A 17962-nucleotide genomic window follows, 5' to 3' on the forward strand; every position below is an offset into this window, starting at 1 on the left:
TCTGCATTTGGTTGTATGAAGAGACCCTCAAAGGAATTGGAAGCTCATGTTTTTCGGTAAGTTTATTTTGTTTTGATGATAAAATAAAGAAAAACGCCAAACTCAGAGCTTTAGCACAGGTCCACAAACCAATGGGTGACATCATTATGGCTATGTCCATTGTTTTATACCGTCTATACAGAAAACTCAGGTATCATTCTCAATACCTGATGACAAAAGTTGCCATTTCAGAAGTGGACTTTGGCTATCTGCGAGGCTAAACCAAACATAAATCTGACATAACATTTCACAACGTGTCAGCTCTAAAATTCCAGCACTCTTCTATTATGCACAAGCTAAGAACATTCTGCATGGCTGATATGTCTGCTGCTAAACAGTTGTTTATTGGTCCGTAGCATACTATCTCAGTGGGCTGGATTATTTATCATATACGTCATGAAATATAATCTTTTATAATCATATTTCCAATGACTGAAACAAGGTTTTATGATACAGCAGAGAGTTGGTACATTGACAGAAAGAAGGCTGCAAAAGCAATCCATGACTTAAACTCTCATTAAAAGTGTGTCCTCTAAAGCCTCCTGCAAAGAGATTTTTGCAGTCTTAGTTTAGTGCAAGCTACACTGTGTAACGTAGGTTTTAATAAACTTCGGAATGATCTTAAGTTTGATCTATGCAGACGATGACATCACCTACTGAATCGCAGGCTGCGACCTACGTCCAATGTCAACACGCATTGACAAAACGTCGTTGGCATGCGCAATCCATCTACGCTGTTGTAGTAGTCAGGAAAAAATGTAAACAAACAAATCAGACCCTTGCTATTGAGGCATTTATCAATTTCAATGTATACCAGCCTTAAGAGAAACTTTTATTACTGCAGCACAAAACCCCCTCCCGATAATAACATATCTGCTTTTTCTTGTTGCTGAAAGCAAAAGTGACAAATTTAATAGCACTGTAACTGATGTGACAAACTCTGGAGAATTGTAGCGCAACAAAGTAGGGAGAAAAACAGTAAAACAATGGTAAAAGGAGTTTTAAAAAACTGACAGATTAAGAAAAGGAACAGTAATTCTGAGTATGAAACACAGATTAAAGAGTGTGTGTGTGTGTGTGTGTGTGTGTGCGCGCGTGTGTGCGTGTGTGTGTGTGTGTGTGTGTGTGTGTGTGTGTGTGTGCGTGTGTGTGTGCGTGTGGTTGTGTGTGGTTGTAGAATCCTTTAAAAGATGTGGGTTGTGTTTGTCTCCTCACTGTTTGTGACAAAGTTCTCCAAGAATCAAAATATGAAGTCCAATGTGAAGAAAAGCTTAACATGAAAGAAAAAAGGATTTTGTTCCAGGGCAATTTAGGCATGCAGAAGTAGTGAAGCAAAAACTGGATGATGGGGAAATCCCTCAAGAATGCAGCAATAACAAGTGATACCTCAAATGTAACAGAAAAGAACCTGAAGTGAACTCAAACACCATTTTTTAAGCCTTTATGATAGCACAGTTTTCTCCAAAGCTTTGTAGCAGAGCCCTTCACACAGTAAGAAAAACAGCAGAGTCAAGCATGTGTTGAAGTATAGAGATTCAAGGAGGGCCTGAGTGAGTGACTGTGTGTGTTATTTGATCTTGCCAGTAAAAAAGCCTGAAGTCATTAGAGTCCATAAGGGTCACCAAACACAGAGTGTAATCAAGTCTCACCATGCACTCATGAGGGAGAACAATGGTGGGCATATAATTATTATTTCAGCTAACTTCTATGTGGAAAAAAGGATGCAAACACTGCAGGATTGAAAAAAAATGCTGCTGTACCTACATTTAAATGAGTTTAGTTTTAGTTTTGGTCCACACACAGCTTCTTTGACAGCAATGGACATATGCAAAACACAGGACAAATTGCACCCAATATCATGAAATGATGACATTTCTATACTTAAAAATACTCTAGGAGCTCTTGTGTAATCAACACAGACAACCTCTGAAACCAACACACCTACACAATGCAGATTTCCACACATCACGATATCAAATCACTCAAACTGTGGACAAACTGATTGGATCAAACTGTGGTGCTTTGCAGTGTTGTATGCCAGCCTAACCCATGCAGAATGGAAATATATCCTGTATACTCAACTGGAGTGTGTTAAGAAAACACACAGAGGGAAAGAGAGTTGTTTGTGCAGATTTGACCATCCCAGCTGCACCTAAGCTCACCTGCAGCACATGTCACTGCCACGAACGAATGAAGGGTAATGCAAATGTGTGTAGATGGAGAGCAAGAGGCCACTGGCTTCCCATCATGCATTGCGTGTCTCAGAAATAGAGCAGGAGAAGGCAGGGACCCCTGGGATGTTGGGACAGAGCTAAGAAAAGAGCTCCTCTGCTCTCATTTAAACAGGGACAGGTGCTAGAGGAGGAGAGAGGTAGGCCAGACTGAAGACAGAGAGGGGGAACAGAGAAAGAGAGAGAGAGAGAGAGAACTGTGTGTATACATGTGTAATGTGTAATAGTGGGTGCTCATTCATGTCATAGTTAATGCTTCACCCACCACTGCTAACCTCTGCTCTTAGCAAAAGACATGTCATATAGCCTTCTAGATGGCATCCATTTACAAGCAGAAATTTAATGCTTCTGTCCCAGATCCATTAACCTAAAAAAGACAATTATGCTACAACTGTTTGCAGCCTCATTTTTCCCCTTGTGAGCCTTTTTTTCTTACAGGTAATTACTGGGAGGGCTAGGGTTTTTTGTTGTTGTGCTTGTTTTTTCACTCTCTCTCCCCACCAGCAACCTTAGCAATCCATTGGTTGATTACATTATGACCCCATTTTTTCTCCTCCTAATGCATGTAATTTCCCAAAAGACACAACTCTGTGCTGAATCATACATGTGTGTTATTAAAACCTGGTAATTAGCAAGGTTATAGAAGTTGATAAGAGCAGAGAAAGAGATTTGATTTGCTCTGGCTCCGAAGGCTGAACTGTAAGCACTTCACACTCTTGTCCAGGTTCTTCAAAACTGACTAATCAGCCAAACGACCCAAGGGAGAGTTTATTTTTAATTGTTAACCAGAGGTCAAGATGAAGAAAAGCCGCAGTAAATAAATTTATATTTTAAAATTACTGTGCTACATACATTTCCTAGAATTAGGCTGATTCTCAGTGAGTAGTCTGACTTTTACACACTTCCAAAAGTGAAACGCAAGCAATGTAGGACAGCACAGTGGAACACACCCCGCCAAGCTCAGAGGAGCTCTCAACTCTCTTTCACCTAAGGGCACTAAAACAACAGCTGACCATGACAGCAAGTCATTAACAGCCCCATTGCAAGAAACCTATTTCCTTCTGTATAAATGTATAGTGTTGTCACAATACTGGAATTTCTAACTTTGATACAATATTTTAAATAAAGATATTCCATACCATTTTAATAACGTTGGGAAAAAAATTCTCATTGTGGACATACGATATCGGCCGATAACCACCTTGTTGACTGCCACCAGCCTATCGGCAAAGAAGATGACATTCACTGAAGTTTTTCTGATGTTTCACATCCATTTTGAGCAGGCTTAAAATCAGAGTTTAATGACTAACATTGTCCTGTTGTCATGGATACAACAGGATCTGTGGTTAGGACAAACAGAGATCTTGCCTGCGTCGTCATCACGACGACAGGAGGCAATAAACTCACTATTGACGCATCAGAGAGCGTACCCTTTTTTTTTCTCTGTTAATTCAACTGTATTGACCGACAAATCTGTGTTGAAATCAGCAGGAGAAGAGCTAATTAACTTTAGCCAAAATGTCCATAACTAACGGAAGTTGCATCATTTCCATCATGATGCATTCATGCTCTGTTCAGTAAAAATGACAATTGGGCAAAGGTAAATTAAAATATTATCATGTTGTGTTCAAATGTAATCTTGTAAAATTTTGGAAAATTGTTGATGTTTTGATCAGCAATATAAAAACACAGAGAGGGAATAATGATATATTTTTATTAAAAAAAGCAGTTTTTAAGCAGTTGTTTTTTTTTTTATGATTTTCATGTGAAAGGCTATTTTAAAGGTTGTTTTTTATAAAGTTGTATGATTAAATCTGTGCTCATTCAAATTAAGTGTAGTAAGGGGCTGACTGACTTTAAAACAGCTATTATTTATTTATGTATTTTGTTATAGTGTATACATGTAGTTAAGATTTTTTTTTTTCCTGGCTCATAAGGGGAAATAAATAAACATAACAAAATAAACATCAACAACTACTGCCTATCAGTGAAATTGTTATTTTAAATGTTGGTGTTGGTCTCTGCCCAGAACTTTACAATTGGTGCATCTCTGAACAAGGCTATAATATGACAACGACTTTTTTTTTTGTTTAAAAGCAGAGAATAGCAGAATGAGTGTGGTAAACATTAACCATAACAGAGAGCGAGAAACTGCAGCAAGAACTGATGTATAAATACTGCCGAAAACGAGTACTGAAATTCACTGTGACAGCAATGTTATTCAATATACAAAATATTATTTGAACATAGACAAATAAGATCTATAATCTTTGGTTGAAATTAAAATTTCACAGTAAACTGAGAGGCTTCTGCCTTGAACTCCAGTGGGGGTGTTCCGAAAACACACCGTCAACTGATAAGGCAGCAGTGCATGCAATCAGTCAGATTAACTCTTTGCTCACCCAATTGAAGAAACTCAAGAGCAATGCTGGTTTCAACAATAAGTAGTAAAACATGACTAAAGATAAGACTGTTTAGCATTAGCTTGTCACATAAGGCAGCAGAGACATCACATGTGTTAATTCTACAAGAAGTTTAGGAAAGGCTATGTTTAAATTCATTCAAACATTGTGTTTGGACATTTTTTGGACATTGTAATCTCTTCAGTGTTAAAGCACTTGAATAAAAGCTTCAACTGACTTTTGAGCCATTCAAAAGCTTTGTGTGACAACACAAAGATGGCTGATGGGTTGGACCACTGTCAGTTACAACAAAGATAAAAGGAGCACTACTACTGATAACAAATCAAAATACTAGGAATTACAGGGGGAGTTAAAACCTCTGAATTGCCTTTTTGGCGATGGGTCTGGTCGTAAATAACAAGCCTCTTAATCCAGGCGAATATAAACACAATGAAGTAGAGCTGGTTGTTTAAGATTGTCGTAAATGTATCCAGCCCCACAAAGTCTCCATTTCCTGTATTTCCTTCAGAGGGCTGGAAAGCCACACATGTCACTGAGGTAATAAGTGCTCACTCCTTCTTCACGGAGAGGGATAAAGGAAGAGGAGGATGGCAGAAACAGAGGGAGAGAAGGGAACGATAGGGAGGGCAGGTGTGTGTGTATGTGTGTGTGTGTGTGTGTGTGCACATATGTGTGTTGGCTTGCATGTGTGCATGCATGTGTGTGTGGGTGGCAAAGTGACAGGCGATGATTAGCCCAACCAGAGGAGGATATGTGGGCGGGAGTGTGTGGGAGTAGTGGGGATGGCGAGAGAGAGTCTCTTTAGGCAGAGATATACACAAGTGGATTAAAAGAGCACTCATATTGTATAAACACATAGAAATGACAAGAGATTTATGCATAGAAAATGCACATAACCAAGTCAATTAAAGAGGCATGAACACATGCACGCACACAAAGTAAAAGGGTGGATCCCTGTGGGAAAATGCTGTGTTCCAAAGGAATGAATTAAAACCAGGGTGCAGCTCATGCTGATTCGTCAATAATAAAAACAGCAACAGAGGGCATTATTTCACAAGGTAATTTCATTCCCTTAAGCATAATGTTTGTCTGTGCATGTGTGTGAAAGATGGGAGGAAAAAAGGGGAGGAGGGAGGAAGAAAGAGATGGAGAGCAGCTACCGACTCTTAGGTGTGTAGGTGGGACCATTTGCAGCCCGTCTCTTACAGAGCCTTGGTGGAATTAACAGGCTTTAAAGAGCTGCAACAAGAGCTCAAACGCATACGCTCAAATGAATGTGTGAGTATGCGCAAATATAGGCAGGTCATGGAAAAACAGAAGATATTTATCGTTCCGTCAGCCAATGAACTCAATCAACTCTTCAAAGAAACACTGTTAACATGAAGCCCTCTGATCATGTGACTGATCAAACTGTGGAAAATCAAGGCTATAAGTGTTTATACTCAGAGAACATGATGCTTTGAAGCCTGACTTTACACTCATGTACATCTCTATCAACTTCTAAGGCCAGACATTTCAAATCCGACAACATAAAGAAGCCTGTGAGCCCAGAACTGTGTCTGATGGCCTGAGAGATCCAAAATATGTCTCCTCATGCCTTAATATCTACAGTGCAATTTTTAAAATCTTCATCAATACATAACACATCAATCACTCACTTCTAAGACACATCTTGATGTTATGCTGATGATACACCGATCTATTCTGCCAAACCACGTAACCTAAATCAACTGTCGTCCCTTCATGATTCTACCAAAGATTAGATGTCTCTTAATTTCCTTCACGTAAACCAAGACAAGACAGAACTTTTTACTAGTTGTGATAAATTTGCCACTGCAGCAGATTAGTTTATTGGCCCAATTTACTAAAAAATCAAACCAATCTCTAAGAATCTTGGTATCTTTTTTGATCAGTCTATGAATTTTGACCACCATGTCACCAAGCTAGTTCAGAGCTCTTTCTTTCAGCTAAGAAATATCGCAAAAATTTGGTGTATGTTCTCTTCTAATGGTCTTGAACTATTAATTCACAATTTTATTTTCTGCCATCCAGATCACTGCAATTACCTATTCATGTGCCTTAATCAAGCTGCTCTTCTCGCTTACAGTTGGTTCAAAATGCAGCTGCCAGGCTACTAACAAGAACTAGCCATCGGTCACACAATATACCCATTTTTACATCCCTCCAATGGTCTTGTGAGAGTCAGAATACACTACAAAATTCTACTGATTACATGTAAGGCATTGCACAACCTTGCTCCCCAGTTACATTTCTGATCTCCTCGTTCCTTATCTACTTCTTGAAAATCTCAGTCTTTTATCCATTCCTCGCTCCACCTTCAAAACAAATGTGATCGTGCATTTGGTGATTAAGCCCCAAACCTCTGGAATTATCCTCCCCCATCTATCAGATTTGTTGAATATTTGGACTGTTTTAAGTGGCTACTAAGAACTCTCTTTCATATGCAGGCCTTATTGTAGATCTTCATCCCTGTGTTATTGTAGATCTTCATCCCTGTGTTATGTCTTGGGTGTGGGGTGGGGGATTGTATATAAATTGTGTAAAATTGCTACAAAGTGCTACATTAAAAAACGGGTTTTTCTTATTTACTTACACATTACGAGTGGGTGGAATTCATATTGAACTTCCGAACGTTACTGTTGGGGATTATATGATTATGTTATGCACTTATTTGATTTAAAGAGAAAATGGCAACATCTCCTGGGAAAAAAAATAAGATTAGGACAAGATTTATTGTAAAACAGAGATTTAAGAGCTTACTCTCTAATCAAATTAAGTTTGATCTCCGCAAGCAATATCTCACCTCTATGTTCTATGTGCTGTCAACCTTAGCAAACGGGCTGTGGTTTGTTTGGCTGACCTTCAGTGTCTATTTTCCTCCACTCTGTGGATATTTCTGTGCTCAACCACCGGTCAAAGAGGAAACCCTGAGCTTTGGGACTCATCCCTGTGCATGGTTTTGACAGGAGGTCAGGGCACTGGCGCTAACCTCAGGGTGGGGACTCCAAAAGCAGGTGGCTGGAAAATAAAACAACACCAATCCTTCCCTCTGGGACCATGGTGGCAGGGAGGGAAAAGTGTAAGATGCTGGTGCATTGTGCTGGAGACTGGCAATGAACAACGGGCTAATATCTTTAGCTACACCACAACCCTTCTTTTTCAACTTTTAGCTGCAGAGAGATTCAGTCGATGAGCACAGACAAAAACAGACAGATATAAAGACAGAGAGGATGAGTCATTGCAAATATCCAGTCCCTTGCAGATCGTCCTCCAGGCAGGGCTTTTGAAAACTGAATCCGTTTTCTGTTCACTCATGCATACTTATGACAAAGGAGGTGAGTAAATTGATATACTTCTACACACACACACACATGCAAAATTTTCTAAATTCCCATGGCAATATGTGTAAGAATAAGGGGGTGTCGAGCAGCACTCATAGGAATATAAAATAGTTTCTGACAATAAGTATTCTTTAAAAGAATCCCTAGCTGTTAGAGACACACTATTGTTGGGTGCAAGAAGAGATTAGATCAGCTGTCAGTCCGATCACGTAAACATTGCTCTCTCTTCGTGACAAGTTCAGCTGAGGCTGTGTGTCTTGGAAAAGCCCGCTACTGTAAGTGAGGCTCAGTTCAACACGAAGATACTGCTGTATCAATAGAAAACCTCACAGAGATAGAGAGATAGAGAAAAAAAGAGAGAGAGAGAGGGCCGCTTACTGAATAAAACATCCTGAGAGCACTTTCATGTCAGTCCCTGTTGGCTGGGGCTGGAGGAAACCCAAAACTACATCGCAGCTCCACTGCAACAAAGGCCCCGTCAAATCAACAGCTACTTCCACGCAGATCAAGCAGTCGAAAGCACAATCAGTGCAAAGGGAATCTCTTCAAACAGGAGCTGATTTCCCATGGGCCGACGACAGCAAATACAGACGCCCATCACCAAGGAAACAGCTCACTATGAGAGGACCAGGTGTTGGTTGCCAATTGACCTCTATATTTGTAGCCAGAACACACATGCACACACGGGCACACCTAATTGACATGACTTACACCCATCACATAAGGTGCAACACTTCAAACATCTGGTCTTCTGATACATTTTTCAACACAGAATCAATACAAACTCTGAACCTGTCATATAAAAACAATGGCCTTTCTAAGCTTTAGCTTGAATAAAAACAAGTTACCATCAGCGTATAAGGCTGTAAATAAATGACGTTCAGCTTCCACCTGGCTGTGCTGATTCATTATTGTTACCTTTTTCTAACTCTGATGACACTCTCTCAACAAAAGGAGGCCCGCAAATTGAAAAAATAAATAAATAAATAAGTTCTTTCCTCCAGGACACAATTTAACAACAAACTGCTAAAGGATTAAAACGATTCAGAAAAAAATCAAATAAAAAAAAAAACAAACACCTCCTGTATCAACCCACACATGTCTCTCTGAATGCAATTTAGCTCCCCCTAACACTGCTTTACACAGATGTTAGATGGCGTATGTGTGTGTGTACGCTGCTGCTGTTGTAGGCCCTTGCGGCCAACACAAAGACAGAAAAAAGAAGAGAGAAAGTGGCAGAAAAAAGCCGGGGGCGTCAGGTGTATGTCAAATTACTTACCCAAATCTTTGGATCCTTGACTCTCACTGGCCAGTTCACCCATTCTGACCAGCGCATCAAAGTAGCCTTTGGCAGCAAATGTCACATCTAGAGACAAAGAAAAACAACAACAAAAAGAAGGCAGACGGGGTTATTAAGTTTAAAGTACCACTGCAGTGTGTCTCTATGAATATGGAAGAGACAAGTGTAATACAGTTTGTCTTTGTGTAAACAAAGTCGTCAGCAGTCTGGCCGGTGACGCTGATACATTTGCACTCTTTCCTTCCACCTCTGCTTTTCCTCAGAGGCATCGGAAGCGGTGAATCACAGCTTCTCGCCACCAGAAAATAAGCAACACTGATGTTGCTACGTAATTACTCAACATCATCTTGTTTGCATTCTGTGTACTTGATTGCAAGGAGGAAATTACTTTCTGACAGATAATCTGTGCTTGATGTGGAAGCCACATGAGCACAAAAATGTGTTTTCTGTTGTATTTTGTTTCAGGCTTTGTGTTATAATGAGAAGGAAAGTTGGTTTATTATCACCGCAAAGCGCAAGTGAGCAAGCTTAATATTTAGAAGGGGTTTTTGGCACTAGGTAAATTCCCCCCACACTTCACACTCAGTGAAGCCTAAATTAATGTCGCTCTGAATTTATCAGTTTTTTCCAGATAACAACTGGAAACACTTTGTTTTTTCATGCTTTTAATAGCTTGTATTTGCTACATCTATGATAAGTACACAGTGCAGACCAGTGAGTCAATCAGCTCACTTGTGTGTGTATAAGTTTATGATGTCTGGTGTTTGAGTCAATATTTGGGTGTTTTTTTCATTCCTGGACTCCTTTTGATCTATGGACCTCTAAAATACAATATTTGCCAGCCAATAGCTGTGATAAAACATTGTTGTTCCCCCCAAGGAAACAGCAATGTCATGCTGTTAACCACATGCTGTTTACCACAACTGGCCTTTTCTTTCCTCCATTCGATTTCATGTTTTTGGTCAATATGTCTGAACACTGGACAGCAGGGTGACACCGTGACTTGGGGAGACTGTTGATTATTGGATGGATTAAGCTCGGCACACCTGTACTGGCATGACTTCAACCTGATGGGGTGTCCTTCTGCAACACTAACTGTGCTGTATTGTTTCATTTTATGGTTTATTTGAAAGGGACAAATACAGATTGCCTAGAGAACTGCATGACAATTATCCAATGAAATGTATCACAGTATTGCTAATTTCTAATGCCTGTTACTAGAAGGGCCTTTAAAATATCATAAAACATGATCACAGATAACAAGGTAAAACTATGTCATACTACATATTGTTGACCTTGTAGGAACAGCATTACCACTTTCTGTTATGTTTTGCAGACTAGGGGTGCAGTGATACTGACCTGTTGAGGCATGGGCACAGGACCTCTGAGGTACCAACACGTCAAAAGGATGCTAAATCGTATTGGGATCTGGGGAATTCGGAGGCCAGGTTGATGCCTTGAACTCTTTGTTACAGTCCTCAGGGCATTAGGCTTTTAGAAATTCCTTCACAATTTTAGTCAACTGTGGTCTGCTTTCAGAAAAGTAATTGTGAGCTAATTCCATATTTTAGCTCGAATTATAGAAAAGGATGCTTGGGAAAGGAGGACTTCCAGTACAATACTTTACAGTTTCCTCCCGTTTTATTCCTAGGAGACAATTTAAAGGTCTGTTACTTTTGCAACATGTCACAGCAAGCCTTAGTCAGGCCATGTAAACACTTGCAGATAAGATTACTATTTGCAAATGCAATACTGTGGTGAAACTTTACATGTTCAGGTTTATCAGAATGTGACAGTGATGTAAATAAATTGGCCTTTTGTCAAGTGTTTTTACTGCACGATTGTATAACCAGGTAACACAAGATGTGACAAAATCACAGAATCTATGTATACATATTTTGGCAGCATCATGTTAGAAAGTTACTGATTAGACAGGGTGTGAACAGATTAACTTTTACAGTAATTTTTTTAGCATGTTTGTCATATTTCATTGTGGCTGACACTGCAGCATGACTTTTAGGGGAGGGGTTAGTTAAAGGAGTCGTTCCCTCTAGCATTGATAAAAAAAAGTGTAGTAATGTTACTCTAATTGGCTTTACAATCTAGTGAGGTCACCTAATTGCTAAAATAATCTGGTTTTACAACAACATACAAGGAAGTTCGAGGGTCAGTAAAACAAGATATCACAGAAACGTAATCTTGTACACACAAAATGCTTGACCTCTGCCCTAGATCTCCAGGATACACAAAAAACAGTCAGTGAGGTTAATCCTAATCAGCAGCCATGTCTCTTCTCCCTTCATGCTGACTAAATAAAGATCCAGAGTACTCCTGGTTGCCCAGATCAATATCCACCTCAGTCCCTATTATTCCAACTGCTGCTACGCTGGCCAACAAAAGGTCACACAGGGCAGACTCAGCTTCCAGTGATTTAAGCCTGACTGCCATACAGCCTGCCAATCGGGCCATCTCCAGTGAGTAATGGCCGCTGCTTTTAGAGGTGAATTCAACAGCGGTCCAGGTGACAGATGGGCCCTGTGCCTGCAGACAGCTGCCAGGTGAAAGACACATTTACAACAATAGCCTGGCAGAGGCAGGCTAATTCTAGCAGACAGATGCAGCCCTTGCAATAGAGGAAGTCTCCCAGGCTGCAAGCCTCACAGCTCCGCTCCGAGGCTGAGGGACATATGCTAATGCTAATCCCAATTACAGCTGAGTCAACGGCAGAGTACGGTGCGCGTTTCCTCCTTCCTCGCTCTTGCTGGGGGAAACACCTGAGAACTGAGAAGAGAGCCTCCAGAGCATCGCGGCTGATTTCTCCTCATTATGCCAAACAGACCCCCTGCCTGCCTTGATGTGGAAAGTGTGCATGAATGTGTAGATGCGAATTTGCACATGTGTGGTAGGGGCTTGTGTGAGTAGGCACGAGTGGGAGCAGATTTTTCAAAGTGATCTCCAAGCAACAGACTCTTTCTACTTGCCAATGCTGCTGCTGCTGTTGTAGCATGTGAGTGTGTGTGTGCGCAGCTGACGGGTGGCTGAGTAGATAAGCTGGATCTATACGGATACTTTACTCCTGTCTAATGAAATGTGAGGCGAGGGGCTCACAGAGACAGACGGAGAGGATTATCGGATCTCTGATTGCAAGGCAGACAGACAATTGGTGGAGGGAGGGGCACATCTACAAGCTACTGATCCATCACTCATACTTCACTCTAGAGAAGAGGTGCAAGAACCACACATTTCTTAATCAGGACAAGGATCATTTTCAGTACCTACATCGTCCTCATCATGCTGTCAGGGGACTTGTATAATAAGTTCCAGGCTGTGTTTGGTAGGCAGTTGAAGTCACTCAGTTGTATGCATCTGTTGCTTTTACACTTTGAGATTTAGCGACTCACTGCTGTGTTGGCAAACCTGGAACGGGTCCATATCCAGATCTAGCAGGCCTACCCATGGAGCCCTTTTGGCATTTCTGGTGTTGGATAATTTCAGTGATAACACCATATGGGTGGAAGTGTGTCCTCCCACTCCCCTGCCCCCGCAAATCAGAGCCTCTTAGTCCCTTGGGTAGAGCCAATCCTGCAAAGTGGGTCTTTAATGGCTCAGAGAGTCCCTACCAGTCTGTCTCCTACCTACACCAAGGCCGGGATTAGTTAGTGTGCGTGTCAGGGGAAAGAAGCACAGGCCGGGGAAGGAGTGGGGGGCACTAACTGCTGAATTATTTGGATGGAGGGGGTTCGGCCTTGTGTTGAGGTTGAGGGGCGCTTTGGAGGGAAAGTTTGAAGACATTGTTACTGAGTCATAGTGCAAATAAAAAAATCTGAAAATTCCATTGTGAATTCTACAACTGACAGTTGTAGTCTCACCATTTAATTCTGCATGGTGCCTATGGTTTTCAGCAAAAATTGGTGGTGAACATGGTCTTTTGATAATTATTTTGACTTTATACCACCTTTTGCTACAGTTTCAATAATGCTACATGTCAAAGAAATGAAAAAATACTATTATCTGTTTAACTCAACCTTTTTGGTTTCTGTTTCAAAATAAACATAAACATAAATAATTACAGCCCTGTGACAGCGTTTCTTTTTACAGAATCTCTTCAGTTGACACAATATTTGATGGGCCTTGTTACTGACAATACAGTAGCTTGCACAGCTTCATAAATGCATAGAGTATGTGCTTTTAATTGTCAAAATACAGTAGTCATGACAGTAGGCAGCTCTGTAGCAGCGCCACAACAACAAACAGTGCCAATGTCAACACACACTGCTCAGACATGCAGTGTGGTCCAGGCATAATCTGTAAGGTGCGTGATGTGCATTGCCTGCAAAACATCCTCGATGGCCTCTCCAGTATGAATTTAAGTCAGACAGTGTACTATGATCCTCACGTCTGCGTCAGATTCAAGGCCTTCTGTATTTCTTTGAATACACATCCATTATATTATACAAGCCATGCCAGAGGCTGTGCACCACATGATAAGGCCTGCCTATTTGACAAGAGGATAAATATTGTCCTTTTTCGGCAAGACAAAGAGGAAGATAGATAGAAAGGTAGATATACACATGCAGAGAGAGACAGAGAGAGTGTTGGCTTGGCTGTGTGCCTAAACCTGCAGTGAAACAGAGAGCACAGAGAAAATAAATGAGAAAAAAAAGGACTTACTGGCAAGGGCCTTCTCATAGTTCTTCCCCATGGCAACAAAGTTTCGTAAGCAGGGGTTGAACTGCTCCATGATGGTCTGAAAGAGAAAACAAGAGACAAATGGGAGTTGGAGGTCTCACTTATCAGCAGAGAGAGCGGGGTCAAGGGCAGAGAAGAAAGACTGGCACCTTGCTCTATTAATTCTCTCACTGCTTTTCTTTCACTCTCCGACATACACAAACCTCGTTGCACAGAATGTGTCTCACACAGCCATCGACAGAATCTTTGGACACACTAAGTGGTTGTCTTGAATGTTAATATCCACCCACATCCTCTCCTCTTATGGTGAGATACAGTCCAGGTGGGATGAGGCAAAAGAGGCTTGGGTTGATGATGGTGGCAGAGTGGGAGAGGTACTCATGGACTGGAAAAGTGAGTGTGAAATTTGCATTGACAGGGGGGCATGTAGTTCTACTAGAGCTTAAGGTGATGGATACAAAGGCTAACTATGACTGCGAGAGAACATAGCAATAATGAACTTCAACAGGTGAACATAATATACAATGCTGCTAAGCTCTGAGTCCTAGGGCTGAACACTTTTTTTGACAATTTGACATTGTAATGATATTGTAGGTTTGACTATTGGTGCTTTCACAAATAATTCCACAATGACATTTTTGATAAATTATCACCATAATGTGGATATGATTAAAGCCCCTATTCCACTGGACAAAAAACTACACCCACTAACATCTGGGTTATTTAATAGAAAAGGTTATAATCTGCATTAATTTTCAGGACAAATTACTCTGTAGTGGTCACTGGTATTTACTGGCTGAGACTGGCAGTGATGAAAACACGAAACTGGAAAGGCTGTGCAAATTTTCTGTTCTTTATTGACACAACACAAAAATATCTAGTCAAAAAATACCAACCATCTTTGTCCAAGCAGCCCTTGAACATCATTAAAATGGTACCCAGTTTGAAAGAGAGACTGAATAAGTTACAGAAAGAAAAAAAAAGAGTTGAAAGTACCAACACATTTTTCACTGGTCTCCGTGGTGCTTTCTACTGTTAAAGGGATACTTGCCCATTTTCAGTCAGGTTTGTATCAAAACACTGTGGGTAGTATGTGTACATGAACTATGGCAGACTTCCCTCCTTCTGCTCAGTGCCTAGATATCCCTCCAAATTACAGGCTGTACTTTTGCATTTTTGTATTGTCCACCAACCATGCCGCCGCCACTGTGGACACAAAGAGTAGACCGCTGATCAAGACACACACCCACCCCTCCCTCTGTCTCTCCAACTCAGACCGAAAACTGATCAAGCAGTAAAACTAGGCCACGCTGATTGCATATAAATCAAGATTATTTTACTGCACTGCCTATTTCTTGCCTAAAATGTTTTCGGAAAAGTATTTTAATGGCCGGTTTTGCTGTTATGCAAGAGTTTGTAAGCAGGGCATGGGCACCACACTGTTTCCTGCACAATGAAAACAGACATAAAAAAAAAAACAAAAATCAGAGATCAAGCTGTAAAACTAAGCAGAACAGATCAATTAAAAACCAAGATTCTGTTACAGGTTTGCCTATTCCTCACCTCAAATGTTTTTAGAAATATGTTTTAGGTTACTATTTAACTGTAACACAGGAGCCGGATGGCTGCCAAATGGAGGTTGTATATCATCATTCACCAGTAGGCACATTTCTTGGTCTGATGCATTCTGGTAGTTGTAGGTTTTCTACCTTTTGAGCAATGCCATTGTCCTTTTTCCTCTGTTCATGTAGCACCAATTAAAAAAGTATTCACCTTTTTCCACTGCATAGACGACCAAGATTTATGTAAGGACTTCTATTATGTCGGTGAAATAATTCAACTAACCTGTTTTCCAGCACGTTTCATGACGCTAAGAAACACAACACCATGAAAAAAAACAAAAAGACATACTCATCTTCTGCTGAAGTACTAGCTATGGAAATTAATTATGTCACCTATATCAGCCTTTTCTATTAGTTTTGACAGTAAAATAAATAAATAAATAAATACATACGATACATGCTAATTTTGGTGTAAAAGGGGTATAAGCATTTAAAGGCAAAGAACAGTTTGAAGAGCCTGGTAAGTCCAGAAATCACTTATCTATAAAGCTGCCTTTGAAGCCAGGAAAAGACTATGATAATACGATTTTCAAAATCTAAGACAATATCAAGTACCGCAATAACATTTATGTACGCATCTAATGATGAGAAAATAATCAAATTTTCATCATAACAAGAAGAAACTGCAGATTGTTTTTGTCATGGCAGCAGTAATACGCTGAGATACAGCATCATACTTCACTGCAGGCAGAGCTGGTGTAAATGCAGACAATGCATGATGCCTGACATCTCCCACCATCATCGTTTCCTCTACTTCTCCTCTGCCTCTCTTTCCTCCTCCTTTGCTCCTCCAGGGCTTCCTCCAATTAGGCGGTCCCCAGTCAGCAAGTCAGGAACAGCCAGGGGACAGAGAGACAACCAAAACACTGCAGCAGCAGCATCAGCAGCCCCTACACAAGCCATCAGTACTGCAGGAGAACACTTAATAATCTTCTTCTAGCCTGGATTCACACTGTGGCAGAATAATATGGCAAGGTGCCACCAGTCTCAACCTGAAACAACCTCGGCAGCTCATCCTGAAAATCATCTGCCTCTTATCTTCAGTCAGGCCTCAACATTTTTGCTTTTGCCTTCATCTTGCTGTCTGTCTTTTGTATTTAATGAGAGCCAAGATTTGGATAGAACAGTATGTGTGTGTGTGTGTGTGTGTGTGTGTGTGTGTGTGTGTGTGTGTGTGTGTGTGTGTGTGTGTGTGTGTGTGTGTGTGTGTGCACGCGCTGTGGTGTGTATCCAATCAGGAGTCGAAGTTCAAGTGGCTTGAGTGCAGATCAACCCACCTACAGTAGAAATACCATGAGTCAGAAGCACACCAATGGTACTTACATTACCAACAGCAACAATTTACTACACCGCTCCCTGAAAAAGCACACACAAACACAAACTGCACTAGATAACAAAAATACGGACACAATGAAAAAACATTGTAGTCATATCTCACTGATTACATGTTTAAAGGATGAAGCTTCACCTACTGTAGAAAGTTTTTAATTAAATTGGTTGACTTATGTAGATTAGAAGGTCCGTCAACATAAGCACAAGTATAAAGTATAACTCAAACAGAGTAGGGACTGTCCCTAGGGCTGCAACTAATAATTACTTGCTCAGTGGTATATATATATATATATATATAAAACACACACATACATCTCTATATACAAAATGTCTGATGTATATTATTTTTTGTACATGTGTTTTCTACAACACGTACCATTTTAAACCATTAAAACATGTATCTGTAGATACTGTGTACGTATATTGTGTCATGTATTTGAGGGGACTTGATTATTCTTTATTTTTCACCTGTAACACAACATGATTGTCACGCGATCCAGTTTTGATATTTAAAAATGGCGTCTTTTCATATCAAACTAAGTCTGAAGAAGAGCATGAGCTCAAAATGTCACTTGTGGATGTGTCAATTTGTACATAAGGGAGATACAGTGTGTGGACTTTTTTCATGTTGTGACTGCTATTCCTCTTATCCAGCATTTGCATTTACATGGTTTTTGGATGTGCGTGACTACTATGTTTTTCACATCTTTAAATTCAAGACATGGTCATTGTGGCAGAGAATGTAAATGAGTAACAAGCGTGAGCAAAAATACAGGCAAGGTGTTATCCAGATTCCCATGGCTATTGGCTGGCTGAACTCAAAGGTCAACCATCCTTCCTGTTAAGTTCCTGTCTCTTAACGGGCTCTAACCCTCAGGCAAGATGGACTCACATCAAGTCTACTGTGCACTGACTCAGCAGCTCTCGGGAACACAGTGAGATCCAGGAGAGAAACTTCTTTTGA

General features: G+C 40.5%; 1 protein-coding gene across 6 annotated transcripts in view; it reads right to left on the bottom strand.

Annotated features, from left to right (window-relative positions):
- baiap2a (BAR/IMD domain containing adaptor protein 2a) overlaps nucleotides 1–17962 on the bottom strand; it is a 105480-nt gene that overhangs the window by 72122 nt on the left and 15396 nt on the right. For all 6 annotated transcript variants that reach the window (XM_088069448.1, XM_042505890.2, XM_088069447.1 and 3 more), the window contains exons 2-3: nucleotides 14027–14102; nucleotides 9335–9421 (exon numbers count right to left, since the gene is read on the bottom strand). In XM_088069448.1, coding sequence (XP_087925574.1) covers nucleotides 9335–9421; nucleotides 14027–14102 — 163 coding nt within the window. The remainder of the gene's footprint in view (nucleotides 1–9334; nucleotides 9422–14026; nucleotides 14103–17962) is intronic.

The sequence above is a fragment of the Plectropomus leopardus genome, chromosome 18 (genome assembly GCF_026936395.1).
Source record: "Plectropomus leopardus strain MGB_pleo_1.0 chromosome 18, ASM2693639v1, whole genome shotgun sequence".
Taxonomy (NCBI): domain Eukaryota; kingdom Metazoa; phylum Chordata; class Actinopteri; order Perciformes; family Serranidae; genus Plectropomus; species Plectropomus leopardus.